The following is a 22,832-nucleotide window of genomic DNA, read 5'->3' as shown; positions in this document are numbered from 1 at the left end:
AGAAGCAAGTGCACAAGGTGTATTGAGAATATTTCAGATGAGATGTTATTAATAGAGGTTATGTAATTCCCCAAAATACTTTGTGCTATGGTCAGTGTGTGATCAACTGTAAGCATGCCACCTAGGTCAAGGTAATGCTACAAAAACAATTCTCATTTAATCATTTGACAGGTAAGAAACAAAGTAGTTGTTTTATTTTTACCCTTCCAGAAAGCAGAGAAATAGAATACAAAATGTGTTTGAAACTTGCCAATGTTTTAGATCAAATCCTGATATAATTTGAATACAGGGTACACTAGTTCCTTGTTCTTCATTGAGTTGTATATATATATATATATATCTTATATATACAATAGTAGATGCAAGGGTGTGTGTGTGTGTGTGTGTATCCTTTAGTAGCTAAATATAGTACCTTTGTTCTTTGCAAAAATCATTGTACACAATAATATTTAATTTATTACATCAGTCTCATCATCCTCTTATGTTTGTTTAGATTTCCACTTATTATGTTTTGAAACTGAGAGAAATAATGATAAGTAATGTGAAGTCTGGTTGTGAGAGAGGTGGAGAAAATCTGGGGGGATTTGGGCAAGGTGAAGGAATATGGCTAAAATTTGTTGCAGATTTGTTTTTTAAAATAATCAGATGTAGTGATAAAGCTTAAAGGGACATAAACAAATCTGTTTCCATAATACATTTAACCATTATACCATATGATAATTGATAGAAAATTATTTCATTCCATTTGAGAAGGGAATTTCTAGAAACCTTCCTTAGCCTGAAAGGGGTCATTCATTTAAATTATTGCTATTAGTATTCTATCATTCAGATTTGAAAATGAACGTGATCAGTATTAGTTGTTCTTTTCAATAATATGGAATCAAAGAAACAGGAATAGTAAATATGCCAAACTTCTGTGACATATCTCCAGTATTGCAAACAATATCCTAGCTTTAAGGTGGCTGTTTATTTAGGTAGTTCTAAGTAGTTATAGTGAAGGAGAGTGGACCATCGATGAAGTCAAGTAACAGATTTTGAATACAATAATGTGTAGGATTCTGAAAAAGTGTAGGATGGGATAAAAGATAAAAAATTTTGGCATGGAAAATGTAGTTTATCAACAGAGGAAGTTCCTTAAAAATTATTTGCTTTATAAAACAAGTATAGTTATAATTTAAATGAAAAAAGACTAAAATATAATGAAGCAATAGTCAGGGGTGAAGGCAATGATTCACTCACATGAGAAAACCTTGATGGTCAATGTTGTGTGAAACATAACTTTTTGCATTTCTGTTTTCCACTTTGTGAAATGGAAATTGATTGGAAATACCACCACTGAGCCTGGCATAACTATCATGATTAGAAATGTTTTTCAACACAAGATGCTCACTTATTTTATTTACCATGATGTCATCAGTACTTGTGGCATTTATTGTCACTGTGACAATAGCACTAAAAGCTTTGGAGAACTTTATTAGGAGTCTTTGGTTTGGATTGTGAAATCAAATTGCTAGAATTAAACATGTATGTGAAATACTTGGCAACCCTGACATGAATCTGAAATGTGTTTTATCATCAGTGATAATTTTATTTTTCCTAATGGCATGGGATTCCATAATATGTGTGTTTCATTATTTGTATTTGTTGTTTGTCTTTGTTTTTCTCTAAGTACATAAGTAAAGGATATCCTATGACATGAGTGAAAATGATTGAAAACAAATGAAATATGTATCAAAGTCTTATGTCAACATATCCATGGATCTGCTAATGTTGATGTCCATCTTTTACAGCAGTTCTTCTATGTTTACTCTTTTAAAGAATACACAGGAATTCATTTATGTTCTATCATGCCCTCAAATTGAATTGTTTTCTCAAGTTGGATGATCCTAGGTTTTCATACAGCTTTCTCTTGCAACTTTAATTTTGGTTAAGCATTCTGAAGCCATCCCCTGCACTTCCCTATTCTTGAACATTGCAACCTTTAATATTCCCCAGCTCTACTTAGACTAGCCATGACAATTTAAGGTACTTCTCCCCAGTGGCTAATTTCTAGAATTTCAGTTTCCATATGCACTCTAGGCTAAATATAGAAAAGTATTTTCAAAGCTAGAATTAATCAGAAACACAAAATATGGTGATTGTGCTTCTGTGGTAGGGTGATGTCACCCACTGTGGTTTGTTCCCAATTATTTCCACTTTCCTACACATTTATGATTTCATTTTGTTTACACATGAGTAATATTGTACTGGGTATTACCACCATATTTTCATCTATCATTTTGGAAACATTCCAGATGACTCCATTTCCTCCCAAATGTGAATTGAGCCACAAGGATTATGTATGTGTATGCATCTCTCTTGCAGAATATTGCCTCTTGAATATATGCTCAGTAATGTCATAACTAAGTTTTGTGATAATTCTGCTTCCAGTTTTGAGAAATCTCCAGACAAACTCCAAATGTGGTTGTATTATGTGACACTAACAGCAGCAGTGTATAATGGTATCTGTATAACTGCATGCATGGCCATTACTTTTCATGACCTTACCAATTCTGAATGGGGTGAGCTGGGGTCTTAAAGTGATTTTATGCTGTATTTCCATGGTTGTGAAGTATATGTAATGAATAGGTTTTTATTTTTTAATTATTGACTAGCCATGCATGTTTCTTGTTTTGAGAGTTGTTGTTTTTCACGGCCTAGTTTTAATTGGTTGGTTGTTTTCTTGATGCTTACTTTTGTAAAGTCCTTTATATATTGTGGACATTAATCTGTCATATATATACCTGGCAAATATGGTCTCCCCATTTTCTAAGCTGCCTCTCACTCAATTGATGATGTTCTTTGCTGTACATACCATTTTAATGTCATAAGATTTCATTTCTTGATTGATGGACTGATTTCGAATATGATGGGAGTTGATTCTGAAATTCCATTCCTGTGCGTATAAGTTAAAACACACTGACTACTTTATCCTCCAGCAGTTTCAGAGTAAGATGTCTCATGTTGAGATTCTTCCTCTGTTGAGAGTTTAATTTTGTGCAGGGTGAGATACAGGTATCTGATTTAATTACTCTCCATGTTGAAACCCAGGATTCCAAGCACCATTTCTTGAAGATGCTGAATTTGTTCTAATATATGATTCTTTACTTTCATAAAACCCAGGCAGCTGTATTTGTTTGCAGTGATACCTCTCATTTCTTTTTTTATTGATCTTTGTATATTTTGGATGCCAGTGTCATACTGTTTTCAATAGTATGGCTTGATGACATAATTTTAAATCAGCTATGTTAATACATCATTTGTTGTTCAAAATTGCTTTGACTTTTCTTAGTGCCATCCCTGCAAAAATTTTTATATTGATTTATGTATGTTGATAAAGAATGGCTCTAGAAGTTTTGTTATTATTTCATTAAATCTGTACATTAATTTTGGTAGGATGGCCATTTTTTCAAGATGGTTGGTTTCTTCTGATCAATGAGTAAGTAATTTTTTCATTGTGTAGATTCTTATTTAATTGATATTTTATTGTGTTAATGTTTTCATTGTAGAAGCCATGAATTTTCATGTTTGTAATAATTATGAAATATATTTCTGTGGCTGTGAATAAATTGATTCTTTGGTATTTGTAATTTTATATTGGCATATATGTAAGCTATTGATTTATATATGTTCATTTTTCATTTAGACACTTTTCTGAAATTTTTTATTAGTGCTAAGTGTCCTTTTTATTGAATCTTTAAAGTATATGTAGAATCATATTATCAGAGTACAAGGGTAGATGTGGGGAGCCATGCTAAATTCAGCCATGTTAGAAATCCTGTGCTTAAGCTGCATGCTGTGATCTTTGAGTTGCTGACTCTTGTTGAAGGAGGTCTTGTGTTCTAGGCTATCTTTGGATTATCCACCCAGAGAAATAAGGAAGTCCTTACAGGGAACTGCCCAGGGGATTAAGGAGGTTCTTATAAGGAGCTATTCAGGCTATTGTATTTTTGCCTGGGGGCTAGGGAGAGTGGGATAAGAATAGATCCTATTGACCTTGCTATAGATAGTCTTACTTGTCTCAATTAAAGTGAGTCTTCATCAGAAATTTCCAGAGTTGACTCATTATTTCTTGAGTCTCTGTACCCTATGGTCAATCCCCACTCCCTCTTTCAGGTGAACCCTGGTTCGATTTGTACCACGGGCCGAGACATATCAGATAAATTAACTTCTTATATTATTGTTTGTTTCCTTTTATTAATTTTTATTTTCTTATCCCTCAAAGATTGTAAACACTATTTAATGGGAATGAAGACAATGGATACCCATTTATTTTCCTGGCCTCAGCACAAATGCTTTTCATCTGTCTAATTTAACGTGTTGGCTATAGACTTGCCAAATGTAGGCCTTACTATGTTGAAATATACCCCCCATTAATAATTTCTTCATCATGTTTTTCATATAGAAGATTGAATTATTCCAAATGTAATTTCTGTGTCTATAGATGTGAGCATATTATTTCTGTATTTGTGTCTAATTGTGTAATAGATAATGTTTGTTGATTTAGGTTTATTGAATGAGCCCATCACTTGTGGAAAGAAGCCAACTTGGCCATGTTCGTTTTGATATATGTTGATGTATATCTTCTTGACATAATATTGAATTTGGTTTTCCAAATTGATATTTAGAAATATTATTATTATTTTATTGAGAGTATTTTCATCTTTCAGACAGTATATTCATCAGGAAAATTAGTCTGTAATTTTATTTATTTATTGTTGTAATTTTCTGATTTTGATGTCAGTGTAATACTGGGTTCATAAAAACAATGTTGTTATGTTCATTCCTTTTACATTTCATAAAACAATTTGAGTAATAGTAGTGTTAATACTTCTTTGATTTTTTGGTACAATATGCAATAAATTTATTTAGTTTTTTGCCTTTTTTAGTTTGAGGACTTTTTATTAAGGCTTCCATCTCATTGCTGGTTACAGACTTGTTTAAATCATTTCTTTTTTCTTGCTTTAATTTTGATGTGTCATGTGTACATATAAATTCTTTAACTTCTTTTAGATTTTCCAATAGAGTTAAATAGAATGTAGGGTTCTGTGTTTTCCCCTAATCTCATTGGTATTTGTTTTAATGTCTTCCTTTTGTTTTTAAATTATATTTACTCATATCTTCTCTCTTTTTACTTTAATTAGAATAGCTAATAATTCTTCAATCTTGTTTATTTAATCAAATATTATCTTACTTTGCATTGACTTTTGTGGTTATTGCTACATATTTTTTCTGATTTTAATTATCTTTCAATCTACTTCATTTAAATTTATTTTTTCTTCTTATTTCTAAAGCTGCAAGTTATTCTTACATTATTAATTTTAAATTGTTCAAAATTCTGATGTAACACTTAGTTCCTTAGAATTGACTCTTAGTGTGATCTTTATTATGTTCCAAAAATAGTGACATGTTTTGTTTTCAGTTAATGGGACTCTAGATATCCTTTGTCATATAACTTATTCAGGGTCACAATTATTATTTCACAATGTATTGTATACTCTCCATGAGTTTGTATATTTTCACTGGCTTCTATGGTTACTGGTAACTGGCCATTTTACTCCATTGTGATTAAATGATAAGATTGAAAGTTATTTCAATTTTCCTTTATATGTTGAGATAATGCAGGAGCTAGTAGACTTTTCCATCAAGAATAAATTGTTTTAAGAGGTTAAGAGGACTGACTGCTCTTCTAGAGGTTCTGAGTTCAGTTTCTAGGAACCACATGGTGGCTCACAACCATCTATAATATGATATGATGCTTTCTTTTGGCCTTCAGGTATACATGAAGACAGAGTACTGTATATAAATAAATAAATGTAAAATAAATGAATGAATAAATAAATAAATAAAATGTATGTTGCAAGATGTGCTAAATGCTCAAGTCTCAGTCCAAGAGCAAAAAAGCAACACAAGGCTATCTGTGTTATAATGAAAAAGACTTGCCAGAATTCCAGACAAAGAGTCAGAGTAGTGATTTTAAATTTGTTCAAACAACTGGACAAAGACATAGACATGTTTCAAGAGAACAAGAGCAAATAGCTGAGTAACATGGGTAATCTAATCCAAAATATGAAAACAGAATTCAACCCTAAGCTGAGTTAATGTTGGAAATACACAACTCAATAAGTTGCACAGAGACCTCTGTGTAAGGTCTCATGAAAGAATATATAGTGTGAAAAATATAATTGTAGGGCTGTGTGTAAATGTGGGAACTGAAGCACCCAGTAAACTTCAATGACAAATTTATAAATGAAATATTAATGGAGCATGGAAGGGCTTTGGAACAAGATGCTGGATATACACAATCAAAATATGTTCATATAAAAAGAATACTAACAGAAATACCTTTAACTTAAATAAAGTGTACATAGGTGTAAGAGCCATATAAGTGATCACATATACAGGATGAGCAGATGAATGTCATAAGACTAGGTAAAACACTAAAAAGAGAGAAGAATGAAATTATATTGAAATCCTTAAGAGACAAATGTAAGATCATTAAAATAATACATTATTGTTAAATAAAAACATTTAAGGTCATGAGTTCTTGGAATATATAATTCAATTTATAGCTCTAAAAAAATAGAACTGCTAACCCATACTAATATACCAATTAAAACTATCGATTAAATTAAAAGATATATATGAAATGTCTACAGCAGAGACAAAATAAAGCAATTTTTTATGGCTATGTATGTTCAACAGAGCATACTGGAAGGAATTATGTGGACTGAGGAGAAGGATGAACACACTTGAAGGGACATCGGCAATTAGTAAACAATAGCAAATTAGTAAATCATAAGTATAAAAAGACCTCTAAAAACAAAAAAATGAGAAAAATACAAAACTTTGAGGTGTAACTCAATGATCTCAATTTTTCAAATACAATCTTGCTAGCTAATAAATTGTGATTAAAAAAAACAAAACACATCATTTTTCTGTCTCCAAGGAATGCATGCTGCCAATATCAATAAATATGGCTTTAGGGCAAAAGGATGGAAACCAGTATAGTAAAGATATGGACTTGGGAACTAAGTAGTTTTAAGTTGCCTCACATCTGACAAAATCAACTTTAAAGCAAAACGTTTTAGAAGACATGAACATCACCACTTTCATTAAATAAACTTCATCAGGAAGACTTTACCATTCTAACACACACACACACACACACACACACACACACACACACACACACAAAACCACACAGATATGCCTAATTTCAAGAAATGAATACTACCAAATTTATAAATAAATATCAACCCCAATACACTGATGTGTTAGGTGGGTGAGGTTCACGGGCAGTCACTCCCCTTTGCTGCCTTCTACTAAAGCTTTCCAGGCATGAATGCCCTACTTTTGAGGCAACTATGATCTCACCCTCATCTCTTCTCCCTCCTCCCCACTGCTATGGAACAACTGAAATCTGAGTACCTTAACACTCTCCCTCATCCCATAGCTTAGACTGTATGCTATAGAATTGTTGCCTGGCTCAGTCTTGACCCCTTCACTGTGTCCATGATTTACACATTCCCAAAATTGAAGTCTATGTGCTCCAGCCCTTGGTCAGCTCTGAGGTGTCTCATAAGACTGACTCCAATCTGGATCAAATTGCTGTACTAATGAACTGGACACCATTGTCTGGGTCAGCTTTCTTTTCCTGATGTTTTTTTTTCAAGCAAATTATAATTGGGTCTTTGACTTTGACCATCAGGGTAATACAAATAAATACAAACTGTCAGTATTATTTGTAAGTTGATTGATGTTGAGTTGGAAAATCATGAGAAAGTTGACTCAATTCTTAAAAATTATTGAACCAGTTATTACCATCTATGACCATTGTCATGCTCTTTTCATATGTTTTGAAAAATAGGCAGAACTAGTGCCTGAAGTCTAGGTGTCAGAGATACCAGCATTTAAAATAAAAAGGTACAAGTCTTGAGAATTTTTCAAAGCTGTCTTTTTATCTAGATTGAAAATTCATATTTGTACACTAGACTTAAATAATTGTTCACAGAAAATAGGCTCAATGGTATAAATTATACACTCTCATTCTCTAGATGGAAAAAATTAGTCATGTCCTTCAATCTTAGGCAACCCTCACTTTTGTGAGCCTTATTTGGAATTCAAATTACAATCTTCTAGTTACTTACTAGTACATAAAATGAACATGCCCCCAAAATTAAATTATTTGCTCTTAAATTTGAGTTGGATAAAGGTATTGATATTCAATTGAGTCCCTCCAATGTATAAGTGAAGACATACTTGCAACATAATAATAATTTGGACAATGCATTGAGGATTCAGATTGCACATTTATTGAAATAAAATTTCACTTTTCATTTAGGGTTGAAACAGGAATTAACAGATATATATTTAAATATCATAATATTTGAAGCATAATAAGAGATTATACTTTAATAAAATATTCTAAAAGAAGTTGATCATTAAAGAAATTATTAGTGGAAATACAAATGATGAGAAACAGATATTGTCAACAGAACATAATTTAATTTTGATATTGTTAGAATGTAGATGTAACAGTTGAATTTCTAGAAACCAGTACCACAGCTAGATCTATAACAAGAAGGTTGAGATGTTGTAGCAGTCAAGTACATTGGGTAGTAGAATCTGGACCCATAATCCAGAGATCTGCAGCCACTGGATCCACAGCCCCCTGAGTAGCAGCTTCTAGATCCATAGCCCAGGGGATGGCAGCTGCTGCACCCAAAGCCCAGAGACCCAGCATATGTGCCCTGGCAGGGACTGCAGGGCGTGGAGTTCCTGGGGTAGTAGCAGGACATCTGGCAGGGGCTGGACACCACACAGGACCTCTGGCAGCTGCTGGGCTCAACATAGGTCTCCTGACAGCTCCTGACCAGAGAGGAGCCCATCTGGCGGGTGCTGGGAGAGCTGCTGGTAGTCGTGTAGACCACGTTGCTGGGGTAGGAAGAGCCACAGGAGGAACCTGAGGTAGGCAGGCAGCACCTAAAAGATGGGGAGGAGTAGTTTACAGAGTAGCAACTGTAGGACATGTTGAGAGGAGATGTGGGTTATGCTGGATATAACTGAGAGGATTCTGAGTTTGAATACAACCTAGTGTAGACAGGGTTTATATACTCTCAGAAGCAGGTGTGGTACCTGACAGGCACATCCTGACGTACTTGTGTGCATCCCAGTTTACAGATGTGAAACTGAGTAATCTCTGTAATTGCAGTTGCATTTGCATAGCTTTCTGCACACCATGCTTATGGGTGTTGTCATTTTATTAAAGTAAAAGATGATGAGCTAGTCCTATGTCAGACATGCTATGACTGTTTTACAGCAATGACTGTTCTATCATGTCTCCCAAAAAAGAAAAAAATATCTCCCTTTCCTCCTGCCACAAACTGTATGTGTTTTCTCATAAGATGTATTTTTTCTTCACAGTATATTGCATGACAGCAATTTGCTGTTCTTCTTGATAATGAACTAGAATCATTACTTTGTGTTTTCCTTGGAACCTCTTGAAAATCAGCCTTACTTGTTCCCATCACACTTATTTTCCAATACTCTGCATGGATTGCATAAAATTTTCCATGGAGTTTTACTCCAGTAGCAAGAAAACAATTTAAGTTAAGAAAAGTCAAATAAGATTGAGCCAGGAAGAGATAAACAACAATAGTTGTGACTTTATGATCATAAGTGATAGAGCTGAGGCTGAAACACAGCCACCTGACTACATGGGTCTCTAGCTTCTTCTCTTTGTCCTGTGTTCCATCAAAGGGGACGATTCTGAAGTAGAAAAACAATGTGCAATACATTAATACATCAAATCATGCCTATACTGTTTTAAAATAAAGCCTGTTGGTAGATACTAGAGAATCAGATAAATGCTTTCTTGGCCATGTAGTATAGGGTTGATAAATTTTATTTCAGTTATATATATATATATATATATATATATATATATATATATATATATATATATATATATACTTCATGAGGGTAAAATTCAAATGAGGATGCTTAAAACATTGTCGTTCATCCTAGCAGATGAATTAATGTGTTCATGTATCAGTGTTATGCACACCAATCTGATTGTTTTAAATCATATTCACCCACACTAATACTATGGGATTTATGTTTACAGCTTCGCTTAAAAGAAGAAATGAAACAGCCTAAAGTCATAGCAAAGAGTTCACAGTCCTAAGCTAAAACATTATCACCTAAGTTAAGGTAAAATCTATTATATATTTGTTGCATATTACCCCTCTGTCAGATGTAGGTTTGTGAATATCTATTCCCATTCTACAGGATGTCATCTTTTTCTGCAGATGGTGTTCTTTGACTTATAGGAGCTTTTCAGTTTCATGAAATCTGATTTATTAGTTGTTGATCTCACAACCTGAACTGTTGTTCTGTTCACGGAGTTGTCTCCTGTGCCAATGAGTTCGAATCTCTTACCACTTTTTCTTCTAACAGATTTAGTGGTTCTAGTTTTATGTTGAGATCTCCAATCCACTTGGACTTTAGATTTCTGCAGGGTGATAAACATGGATCTATTTGTATTTTTCTACATGAGGACGTCCAATTAGACCAGCACTTTGTAGAATTCTTTGTAGAATATGCTATTTTTTCATTGTATGGGTTTGGCTTGTTTGTTAAAACTCAAGTATTTATAGGTGTGTGGGTTTATGAACTTAATTGACAGCACATGCTGGCGAGGATATGGAGAAAGAGGAATACCCTTCCATTGCTGGTGGGAGTACAACATTGTACAACTACTTTGGAAATCAATCTAGTGGTTTCTCGGAGAATTGGGAATAGTGCTACCTCAAGACCCAGCTATACCACTCCTGGACATACACCTGAAAGATTCTCTACCATAGAACAAGGACATTTGCTCAACTGTGTTCATAGCAGCTTTATTCCTAATAGCCAGAATATGGAATCAATGTACATGTCCCTCCACCAAAGAATGGATAAAGAGACTATGGTACATTTATACAATGGAATACTACTAAGATATTATAAAAAGTGAATCTGAAATTTGCAGGCAAATGGATGGAACCTGAAAAGATAATCCTGAGTGAATAACCCAGACCCAGTAAGACACACATGCTATATACTCACCTATAGCAGATATTAGCCACATAATACAGATAATTACACTACAATTCACAGACTTAAAGAAGCTAAATACAATGTGGAGGCTAGGGAGAATGTTTATTTCTTATTCAGAATGGCAAATAGAATACACACTGGAAGTAGTTGAAGAGAAGGAACAGGATAGCAGCCTACCATAGAGGTCCTCTCAAAGACTCCACCCAGCTGGGGATCCAAGCAGATGCTGAGATTCACAGGCAAATGTTGGGATGGCCGTCCAGGCTTCAGAGGAAGAGGGTGCAGACAGCCCAAATAAGACTTGACAGACTGAGGTAAGATAGTAGGGGAGGAGGGCTCCCCCTTTCTTAGGACTAGTGGAGGTAGGAAGGGGGCTGAAGGAGGGAGAATGGTACAGGAAAACAAGGCAGAAGCGGCTACCATTGGGATATAAAGTGAACAAGTATTTAAAAATGGAAAAATAAAATAAAATCAGATAACCTAAAAAATCTATTTCATATTAGACATGGTAAGGTTTTCAAAATCAGAAATCCAAGAATTTGATTGCATAATCTTGTCCAAGGAATCCTACTAAAGCTTTCCAAAGCTTTATGATTGTTGTGGCATTGATGACAATGTTCATGCATCTTGATAATAGATTCTATGCGGAGGCTCATTTTTTATTGTGACAAGTATATTACTTGATATTAGACAGCCAAATGGTACTATTCCAACAATTAACATGGAAAATAGTTCATATACATAAGCCTGTATACAAAGCAATGTTGGAAAACAAGGTTTTCTCTAGTCTGTCAATCACTGCTTCCAGCTCTCTCTTCTTTACCTTTATTAATAAGTCTTGGGTTCATTTGGATTTTACTTTATGATTTAAATATCCATATTCATACTTTGGATTATTTTTTAGGCAATGGTGTGAAAACCTTGCTTTATCGAGAATGGAAATGATTTAAAACAAATAAAAGTGTATGTATCACATTGATACCAAACACATCCTTTCATTTGCTAATAATGACCAATAAATTTTAAATCAGTTGTTAATATTCTTTTTATTCCTGTAAGTATGCTTTGGCATGTGAGAGCATTGAAGATGTACTTAGTATATATAATTTTGATGTAGTCTTCACCCATCTTCCAAAATAAAACTCTGAGCTTTTATAATTAAGGAAACAATCAATATGATTTTTTTCGTAAACTCTGTTTGATATGTTGAAGACAAAATGTGAATCAGCATTTGCATTCTCTGAAAACTACCAAAAATCACTTCTATTTTCAATGCTGTATAAATTAGATATGTTCAACCTCCTTAAATTTGATTTTCTTCCCCAGAAATTCCCTTGAGAAAAGGCTCAGCAAAAAGAAAAGTCCCCAAGAGCATCACAGACTCTCCATGATTGTTGTGGTCCTGTGATTGTACACTGTGTTATAGTTTGGCATCTGAGTCTCCTAGGAATACTTTTGTTTCTCTGGACTCAGTCACTCACTGGGATCCCCTCATGTGAACCGAGCTTCTACACATCCCACAGTAGGGAGGACAATAGTCAACTGGGCCTTCTGTTCCTTAAAGAGTTAAAGATGACTAGCCCAACTTCAGATGAGAATCTGGTGTCACCTTGGGATATGTCAGATACACAGGACACAACATGGTTTCCTTCCATCGTTTCTTTGTCACCATTCCTATAGGCCAGACATGGCCTACACTCCTGACTCAGCATTAGTCCTGTCTTTGCAGTCACCAGAGATTTAATCATTGTGTTTTCTCTATCCCTTTAGCTTTAATCTCATTCAATTTATTTTTCTCATACTCTGCCCTGTCTAGTGGAGGTGAAGTACATGGGAAATGCTATGAATTCACAAAGAATCATATTGGAAAATGAGAAAAGATATCAACAGGTAAGGCTTCAAAGGGAACCAAGAGTGATGCACCCCATTCATTAAGGGGCCAAAAAGGAGCTAATATCTCACATCCACCCCTATGGAAGAACCTGTCTTTTTCAGAGCATTTGGACAAACACATAAAAATGAAGCCAAGAGAAAAGTAGATTTTTCCTGGACACAATGAATAAGCATCAATATAAAACAGTCATAGCATCTATGACATCAGTAGCTCATTGTCATAGCTGTAAGAAAATTCCAACACCCTTAAATACACTATTCAGAAAACTATTCACAGACAACTGCACATTTGTAAACCAGGAAGCACCCATGTGCATCAAAAATGACACTGAGGGGACCACACCTGCTGCTGAGAGTATATAAGCCCAGATCTCCACACAGTGACATTCAAACCCAGACTTTCCTTGTTACACAGAGCTGAGCTCACATCTCCTCTCAACATGGCCTACAGCTGCTGCTCAGGAAACTTCTCCTCACGCTCCTTTAGGCACTTCCTACCCTCCTCAGGCTCCTCCTGTGGCTCTTCCTACCCCAGCAACCTGGTCTACACCACTTCCAGCTGCTCTCCCAACACCTGCCAGCTGGACTCCTCTCTGAACAGTGGCTGTCAGGAGACCTGCATTGAGCCCAGCAGCTGCCAGAGGTCCTGTGGTGTGTCCAGCCCCTGCCAGATGTCCTGCTACTACCCCAGGAGCTCCACACCCTGCAGTCCCTGCCAGGGCACATATGCTGGGTCTCTGGGCTTTGGGTCCAGCAGCTGCCGTTCCCTGGGCTATGGATCTAGAAGCTGCTACTCAGGAGGCTGTGGATCCAGTGGCTTCAGATCTCTCAATTGTGGAGGTTATGGATTCCCTTCCCTGAGTTATACGTCCAGATATTACCCAAGCTATTTCGTTTCTCGTTCCTGCCAACCTTGTTACAGACCAGTGTGTGGATCAGGCTTCCATGGATACAGCTGTTAAGTCTGTCTGCTCTCCTATGTCAGTCTATGGTTAAGCTGTGTTTTCCCTGTTTAGCTCCTACTGATATGCTGTCGTCCTTCCTTAGGTTTCTTTATTCTCCAAATTCCAGCAGTTTCTGAGATTAGTGGCTAATGCAAAATTATGCTCTGCTCTGTGTACTGTTGATATATATGCTACTTGCTTTCTACCCAAGAACATATGAAAAATGAATAACTACATCTAATAAACTTTTGCAAACTGATTACGTCCATGTATTGTTTACATTATTATTGCTTCACTCATAGTTTTTGCACTTATGGTTTGGCAAACTGAAGATCACTATGATTATCTGACTGGACTCAGGAACATGCAATTTTGCATTAGTGTGCTTTTCTTCATTGGCAATTGTCAATTCTATCAAGATTGTCACTCATGTCCAAACACCAGAATCAACTAGTAGAATTGCCTGAGATAAAGTACATGAATTTCTGGTGAGGTATAAAACAGAGCTCTTAGGATGTAAACTAAAAATGCAAACACTAAAAATAATATACTGCATAATTGACAAGATTTAAGTTTGTACATGGGCAAAAACTTGAGTCTAGTGTCTGAATGTATATTGTCAGTCAGGAAAAAGTAGCTTTGAACAACTCTCAGGAAAGGCATTTACTTGTTGCTAGTCTTCCTGCCTCCAGTGGTTGGCTAATGACTGGTGCACCTCACCCACATCCATATGTAAGGACAGTGGTAGTGATGGTGGTGCAGGAAGTTGCTGCAAGCCTCCTGACACCTCCCAGGCTCAACTTCAATCAACAGAAGAGCATTGTTTCTATGAAGGGGTTTTATTCACTAGGCTTCCTCTGCATCTCAAAGATAGTCAAACTTAGAGTTTCAGTCTATTGATGTGACATAGTATCTTAAAGAAGACAGAAGATTGCAAAAACTATAAGCATTTAATGGCACAAAATAAAAAAAAATCACAAGTATGCATTTGGTGTTTTTAAGATGAACTGCTGGTATCCAATATTCTAGAGACTTCCAAGGCATTTTTAAAGAGTCTTGAGATTTTCTGCTCCTGTGTCTATACAGGGAAAGACATTTTTCCCACCTTCTATCTTTGAGTGGTTGAAGTTTATACTTTCTCAGATTCTCATAACTGTTAAGGGGAGAAATGACAGTAGATCTTTCTGTGTAACATTTTAGATAAACAGGTAAGTGCCCAAGGTGTATTAAGAACATTTCAGATGAGATGCTGGTTATAGAGGTTATGTAATCTCCCATAATGATGTGTCCTATGGCCTGTGTGTGATCGTCTATGAGTATGCTATCTAGGTCAAGGTAATGCTACACAAATAATTCTCATTTAATCATTAGACAAGTAAGAAACAAAGTTGTTGTTTTAGTTTTACCCTTCCATAAAGGAGATAAATAAAATACAAAATGGGTTTGAAGCTTGCCAATGTTTTAGAACAAATCCTGGTACAATGTGAGCGTAGGGAACATAGTTCTTTGTTCTTCGTAGAGTTGTGTGTGTGTGTATGTATGTATATATATGTATATATGTATGTATATGTATATATTATATATATATACACTAGTAGATTGTGTGTGTGTTTGTGTGTGTGTGTGTGTGTGTGTGTGTGTGTGTGTGTATCCTATAGTAGCTAAATTTTGGTGCTTCTGCTCTCCAGAGAAATCATTTCACACAAAATGATTCAATTTATTACATCTATTTCATCAGCTTCTTTTCTTCATTTTGATTTCCACTTACTATGTTTTGATTTTGAGAGATAATGATAAGCAATGTGAAGTCTGGTTGGAACAGAGGTGGGGAAAATCTGGGAGGATTTGGGAAAGGAGAAGGAACATGGTCAACATGTATTACAAATTTTTTAAAAATTAAATCAGATTTAGGGATAAAGCTTAAGGGGACATAAAAAATCAGTTTCCATAATACATTTAAAGATTATAGCATATGATAATTGAGTGGGATCACTTCATGTGAACCAAGCTTCTACAAGTCCCACAGTATGGAGGACAATAGTCAACTGGGCCTTCTGTTCCTTGAAGAGTTAAAGGTGACTAGCCCAACTTCAGATGACAATCTGGTGTCACCTCAGGCCATGTCAGATACACAGGACAAGATATGATTTCCTTCCATCATTTCATTGCTTCCATTACTAAAGGCCAGACATGTCCTGCACTCCTGACTCAGCATCAGTCCTGTCTTTGAAATCACCAGAGATTTAATCATTGTGTTTTCTCCCTCCCTTTAGCTTTAATCTCATTCAATTTATTTTTCTCATACTCTGCCCTGTCTAGAGGTGACGTACATGGGAAATGCTATGAATTCACAAATAATCATGTTGGAAAATGAGAAAAGATATCAGCAGGTAATGCTTCAAGAGGAACCAAGAGTGATGCGCCCCATTCATTAACAACAACAACAACAAAAATAAAAAATAAAAAAAGAACAAATACCTAACATCTACCCCTATGGAAGAAACCTGTGTTTTTCAGAACATTTGGACAAACACATAAAAATGAAGCCAGCAAAGGAGGAATGAAGCCAGCAGAGGAGGGATTTTTCCTGGACACAATGAATAAGCATCAGTATAAAACAGTCAAAGCATATATGACACAGTAGCTAGCTCATTGTTATAGCTGTAAGAAAATTCCAACACCCTTAAATACACTATCCAGAAAACTATTCACAGACAACTGCACATTTGTAAACCAGGAAGCACTCAAGTGCATCAAGGATGACACTGCTGGGGACCACACCTGCTGCTGAGAGTATATAAGCCCAGCTCTCCACACAGTGACATTCAAACCCAGACTTTCTTAGTTACACAGAGCTGAGCTCACATCTCCTCTCAACATGGCCTACAGCTGCTGCTCTGGAAACTTCTCCTCACGCTCTAGGCGCTGCCTGCCCTCCTCAGGCTCCTCCTGTGTCTCTTCCTACCCCAGCAACCTGGTCTACACCACTTCCAGCTGCTCTCCCAGCACCTGCCAGCTGGACTCCTCTCTGAACAGTGGCTGTCAGGAGACCTGCATTGAGCCCAGCAGCTGCCAGAGGTCCTGTGTGGTGTCCAGCCCCTGCCAGATGTCCTGCTACTGCCCCAGGAGCTCCACACCCTGCAGTCCCTGCCAGGGCACATATGCTGGGTCTCTGGGCTTTGGGTCCAGCAGCTGCCATTCCCTGGGCTATGGGTCTAGAAGCTGCTACTCAGGGGGCTGTGGATCCAGTGGCTTCAGATCTCTGAGTTGTGGAGTTTATGGCTTCCCTTTCCTGAGTTATGGGTCCCGGTTCTGCTACCCAGCATACTTAGCTTCTTCTACAGTTCAGCCTTCTTGCTACACATCATCCTGTGGATCAGGCCTTTTTGGATTTAACTGTTAAATCTTTGTAGCCTTGCAATATCTAAGTCATAGTCTACTTGCCCTTCTGCTGTTATCCTCACCCTTTCTCTCTACCGTTGTCTTTTCAACCAACTTTCAGACATTTCTTTCACCCTCAATTTTTGCCAGTTTCCTGGGTTAAGAGCAGCTCAAAAATATGCCTCAAATGCTTGTACTCTCATATATGTATTTGGCTTCCATCCAAGAGTATCTGAAAAGTGAAAATTTTAATCGAATAAATTTGATTTGTCTAATCTGACACCATTTTGCTTAAGGTGTTTTCAATTAAGTATTTGGAAGTCTTAAATAGTATTCTGCCTGAGTATCTGTCTTGATGTGAGTACTCATTGTTTTGTATATGGGGAAGTGTTAGAGGGAATATTTAATTCTGGAAAGATGTTCATTGACATCTGCAAACAGGGTTCAAACTGCAGTGAGGATGACTGGAGATTAAAAGATGTGAATTCCCATGGATGCCTCAAGTTAAAATCATTAATATGAGAACTAAAAATGTAAGTGCCAAGTATATAATATTATATAAGTCATACGGTGAAATTTGTACACAGGCAAACATTTATCTTCCTCTAGAATTTTAATGTAGATTTTCAGACAAGAAACAGCATGAGTTTTAAACAGATCCCAGGACAGTTACAAGGCTAATGCTGGTATCCATGCTTCTCCAGTTTGGGGCATCATTCCTGCATCTCATTTCCAAAGACCGGCTTGGAAAATCCAGTGAGCTGTGCTCATAAGCAGCAGGGATGACTTGATGGTCCTTCCAGACTCAACATCAATCAAGACAAGAGCAGTGTACCTAGGAATACTTGAGAGTTTATATCCTTTGTCACGTTGAGCCTCAAAGCCGACTTAATGCTACACAACTGGGTGCAGTTTATATAAAACAGTATCTGAGAAGGAAGGCATTGCAGGTACCATGGGAATTAAAGGTTAAAAAGTCTTGAAAAAACGACAAAAATGGCTTTTGGAAAAGTGTGTATTTAAGTGATTTTATAAGGAAAAACTGGAATGCAATATTTCAAGGATTCCCAGGGGACAGTTTGAAAATGTGTATGCCTGTTAGTCCCCAGAAAGAAAATAATTAGGTTTGAATGAAAAATTCCACAATCAAGAATAAGGTATATAGTGCATCGGGCCATGTCTATGGTGAATGTTTGCCTACATGTTTGCATGTGCTCTACCTAAGTGTCTGGTGCACAAAGATGACAGAAGAGGCTATCAGAGAGACTGATAGTTGTCAGAAGCCACGTGGGATCTGGAAATGGAACCTGGATCATCTACGAGAGAAGTGAGTACTCCTTAACTACTGGACCATCGCACAAGTTCACACTGGATGTTTTTTAAAGTGTTCCCTAGCCAGTTGTATTTCTTTTATTAGATTTTAAAATTCTATATATTTAATTTCTAATTAAAATATATTTACACCTTTTTCTGTCTTTAAGCCCTTCCATGTCCCAACCCTCAGCTCTTACTCAAAGCCATGACCTTGTATACTTTATTATTGTTACATGTGTGTCTAAATGCATAAATATATAAATATGACATGCTTAGTCTATTGAATGTTGCTTGTATTTATATAATCTCAGGACTCACCACTTGGTATTGGATAGCCAGTTGGGGATCTCATCACCAGGGAATAACTACCCATCTCTCAGCATCACTTACTTGCCTGTACTTCTTTGTCTGAGATTGGGTCCCATAATACTTTTCCCTTTCACAATAGCATGTCTATTAGTATCATTTTTTAGTTCACATTTAGTGAACATTACTGTTGAAGTATGACAGATGTAGCTTCCCTGTGTTTTCAAGAAGACAGGATCTAAGAGAAGATTTCTATCCCTCTGTCTCTTGCAATATTTTAGTTCTTTGTCTGTGATATTTCCTGAGTCTTGGTAGCAAGAGGTGTGTTGGAGATGTGCTCATTAAGTCTGGTCACCCAGCAGTCAGCTATCCTCTGAGTTTTGACTTACTGTGTTTTTCTGCAGTGGTCTCTGTCTGTTGCAGTGAGAAGCTTTGTTCAAGGGGTGTGAGAAATAAACCTAGCTGGAGGTTGCTCTAAGGTTTTAGAATGAAGTTAGGAATCATGTTGGATAATACATGGCAGTAGAAGGTTCTCCTCTAACATTCATGTCCTCACCAATCCCAGGCTTTCCCTTCTGTTTACTGGACCTTACATCCAATTAGACTGCTGTGGTTCTCATAAGGACTTGAATGCCACTATTGCACCTTTCAGTGGCATCTTGCTGTTCTGGTAATTGTAGCTTATAGGAGTCACAGCCGAGTGTGTCTATAGCATTTCTCTCTCCCTTAGCAGCTTCCATAGTTGCTGGTACTCTGAAGGCCAGTATCACAGAGTTGGCTCTCAGGAAAGAGAAAATGCTCCAAGTCCTGGGTCCATGTCTTCATGTCTTCATCTTTAACTTCAACTTGGCTTTAGACTCTATTTAAGTCAAAAGAATAAAAGCTACAAAAAAAGTTACATCATTTGTAACTTAATGGAAGCTGAGTCTTGTTGCGGTTAATTTACCAGTATGGCCTAATAACATTTATTATTAGGCCTACAGTTATTATTACAGTAGTATTTTCTAACCTGCTAGCAATCAATCAAGACACAGACACCTGTTATATTTTAAAATAGACTTAGTTAACCTGGGGCAGGGCAGATATTAATCCCCTAAACTACTTCCCATAGTGGGGCAGGTATGGTATACCTGTCCCAACCCCATGCTATCTGATTATAATAATTTCTATCAAGCTACCTCCCATCCATAATCCAAAATACTTGCTAATTGTCATCATCTGGGCCAAATCTCTTCCGCGCCAGCTACGTGTTTCTCCTCCACCTAACTCATGATGGCACAGCCTTCTTCTCTCTTCTCCTCCAGTCTCTCTTCTGCCTGAAATTCTCCCTCCCTCCCCAAGCCCTGGTACCTTAGCCATGCCTATCACATTTGCCCTGCCCAGGTGTGATGGCCTTTTATTGGTCAAACAGGTTAGGCTCTTAGACAGGGTACAAAGTGGGTCACATAGACAGCAAACAGTAATTAACATCAAAATACATTAGACCAACTTCCAACAGAGTCTTAATGTCATCACAGCTCCTTTTTTTTGCATTTTTTTCCTTTATTAATTTATCCTTGTTACATCTCAATGGTTATCCCATCCCTTGTATCTTCCCATTCTTCCCTCCCTCCCATTTTCCCCTTATTCCCCTCCCCTATAGTCATAGGGGGACTGAGGGGGACTTCCTCCCCCTGTAAATGCTCATAGGATATCAAGTCTCTTCTTGGCAACCTGCTATCCTTCCTCTGAGTGCCACCAGGTCTCCCCCTCCAGGGGACATGGTCAAAGGTGAGGCACCAGAGTATGTGAGAAAGTAATATCCCACTCTCCACTCTACTGTGGAGAATGTTCTGTCCATTGGCTAGATCTGGGTAGGGGTTTAAGGTTTACCACCTGTATTGTCCTTGGCTGGTGCCTTAGTTTGAGCAGGACCCCTGGGCCCAAATCTGCCTATCATAATGTTCTACTTGTAGGTTTCTAGGACCCTCTGGATCCTTCTACTTTGCCATTCTCCCATGCTTCTCTCATCTAGAGTCCCAATAGAATGTCCTCCCCTCTGTCTCAGCATCACAGCTCTTGAATCAGGTTTTTCCCTCCTAAGATCAGAACTCTCTCCTTACATATTTTTCAAAGAAAGGCTCAGAAATGGTGCCAATATCAGGAGCTGAGGCCATCAACATTATTAAGAACCTTTCCTTGCTGACTTTTCAGTTGGCTAAGAACCTCTTTTCACATACTAGATATGAATTTTCTTGTCTCTATCTATATATAACACAATAAATTTTATACCTTATTCTTGATGTAGAAATTTCTATTCACATATTAATGATTCCATTTTCCTGGATCAGCAAATTTCATATTTTAAAATCTCATGCAATTATCTCTACAATAGAAATGGCAATCTTTTTATTATAAACGTCTCCTTCAAAAAGAACATACCCAATGACAAATAATTTGTTACTTTGGTACCAAAATCCAATTAAAAAATATGTCCATCTTTATTGTCTCCTAAATGTGTAAATTCAGACATTAAAAGCCACATAATAAGAATCGGAGCAATATCCTGAGGTGTCAACTCGTATCAGTTTATTGGATTAAACATTTCACTTTCAAATGCTCTTGGAAGGAAACCAAATAGTGTATGTATATTTAAAGAGTGCAGTCAGCTATGCGTAATTGGGAGTTACACATTAATCGAACTTGAGAGGGAAAGGAGCCATTAACGACAGAATGAAGAGATGAAGGTAGAACATGAAAACAAAAGCGACAGGACAAAAGACTATGATAAGCAAAGGATATAGAAAACGAACAGTTGACTTCACAGATCCAATACCAAAGAGTGGTCTCTAGCAAGAAGTAGTAGATACAACCTGCCAGGTCGGCAGGCAGGCAGAATTCAGAGTCACAATACATGGGAAGGGAGGTGGAAACACCACAATTCAGAGATCGGAAGCTACACCATATGCTGAGCAACAGCAGGCAGATCCAGCAAGTGGCAGCCGCTCAACGCAAAGCACAGAGATCGCCATTGGTTGGGTGACCAGGAAGTGCTGAGATATGAGCTCCTGGGGTAGTAGCAGGACATCTGGCAGGGGCTGGACACCACACAGGACCTCTGGCAGCTGCTGGGCTCAATGCAGGTCTCCTGACAGCCGCTGTTCAGAGAGGAGTCCAGCTGGCACGTGCCGGGAGAGCAGCTGGAAGTGGTGTAGACCAGGTTGCTGGGGTAGGAAGAGCCACAGGAGGAGCCTGAGGAGGGCAGGCAGAGCCTAAAGGAGCGTGAGGAGAAGTTTCCAGAGCAGCAGCTGTAGGCCATGTTGAGATTTGAACTCAGTTGAGTTTAACTGAAAATATTCTGAATTATAAGGACATCTTATAGATAGGGGCACTTATCCTAATTAGGTGTGGTGTCCAACCTTTTCATCCTTGCCATATTTGTGTGCTTTCTGGTTTAATATGGAATGCAGCAGTTTCTTGGTAATTGTGGTAACATTTGAACAGTTTTCTGTACAGTATATTTATGTGTGTTGTAACTTTCTTGATATAGAAAAGGCCATAGGCTACTTCTAGGTTTTCACACTGACAGCTATTTCATCATGTCTAGGAAAAGTCCTCTTTTTCTTCTTGGCATGGTTACTGGCATTTTCCTCTACAATGTTACAATAGCAATGTCGTCACTTCTTCACTGAAGTGGAGACATCTTGCTTTGTGTTCCCTAGGGAATCTACTAAAAACTATACTTCTCAGAGTGATTCCTCATTTTTTAATATTTTTCTGTGTGGATTATAGAGCATTACCATACTGTTGCACTTCCAGTAGCAAAGGTAAAAAAACAAGCCAAGGAAAACTGCTGGACCTAGGTAGAGAAAA

At 37.1% G+C, this 22,832-nt stretch overlaps 3 protein-coding genes across 3 annotated transcripts; 2 read left to right on the top strand and 1 right to left on the bottom strand.

Annotated features, from left to right (window-relative positions):
• Positions 1-8,527: 8,527 nt before the first annotated feature.
• LOC311608857 (uncharacterized protein) lies at positions 8,528-22,279 on the bottom strand. The gene is made up of 3 exons (XM_084801461.1): positions 21,920-22,279; positions 9,560-9,810; positions 8,528-9,091 (listed from the first exon to the last, which is right to left on the bottom strand). The coding sequence occupies exons 1-3, from the start codon at positions 22,276-22,278 to the stop codon at positions 8,589-8,591; spliced, it is 1,113 nt and encodes a 370-aa protein (XP_084657587.1). The 5' UTR covers position 22,279; the 3' UTR covers positions 8,528-8,588.
• On the top strand, positions 13,427-14,238 carry LOC311609266 (keratin-associated protein 13-1-like). Its single transcript, XM_084802234.1, has one exon. It carries the CDS (start codon positions 13,476-13,478, stop codon positions 13,995-13,997), a length of 522 nt encoding a protein of 173 aa, XP_084658360.1. The 5' UTR covers positions 13,427-13,475; the 3' UTR covers positions 13,998-14,238.
• LOC311609264 (keratin-associated protein 13-1-like) lies at positions 16,809-17,640 on the top strand. The gene has a single exon (XM_084802232.1). It carries the CDS (start codon positions 16,858-16,860, stop codon positions 17,380-17,382), a length of 525 nt encoding a protein of 174 aa, XP_084658358.1. The 5' UTR covers positions 16,809-16,857; the 3' UTR covers positions 17,383-17,640.
• Positions 22,280-22,832: the final 553 nt, after the last annotated feature.

The sequence above is a fragment of the Acomys minous genome, assembly GCF_964271855.1.
Source record: "Acomys minous genome assembly, chromosome: 11".
In the NCBI taxonomy this organism is placed as follows: Eukaryota; Metazoa; Chordata; class Mammalia; order Rodentia; family Muridae; genus Acomys; species Acomys minous.
Note: the sequence above shows the minus strand (reverse complement) of the source record. Positions and strands in the feature narration are given on the sequence as shown.

Bases quoted from the DNA above. Each gene is read 5' to 3' on its own strand.
- LOC311608857 (XM_084801461.1), bottom strand. From the start codon at position 22,278: ATGGCCTACAGCTGCTGCTCTGGAAACTTCTCCTCACGCTCCTTTAGG. The intron at 9,811-21,919 runs GTAGCTTCCGAT...TTTCTACTTCAG, and splicing joins GCTGTTGCTCAGCATATGGT to AATCGTCCCCTTTGATGGAA. The intron at 9,092-9,559 runs GTAAGGCTGATT...TATATCCAGCAT, and splicing joins AATAAGTGTGATGGGAACAA to AACCCACATCTCCTCTCAAC.
- LOC311609264 (XM_084802232.1), top strand. From the start codon at position 16,858: ATGGCCTACAGCTGCTGCTCTGGAAACTTCTCCTCACGCTCTAGGCGC.
- LOC311609266 (XM_084802234.1), top strand. From the start codon at position 13,476: ATGGCCTACAGCTGCTGCTCAGGAAACTTCTCCTCACGCTCCTTTAGG.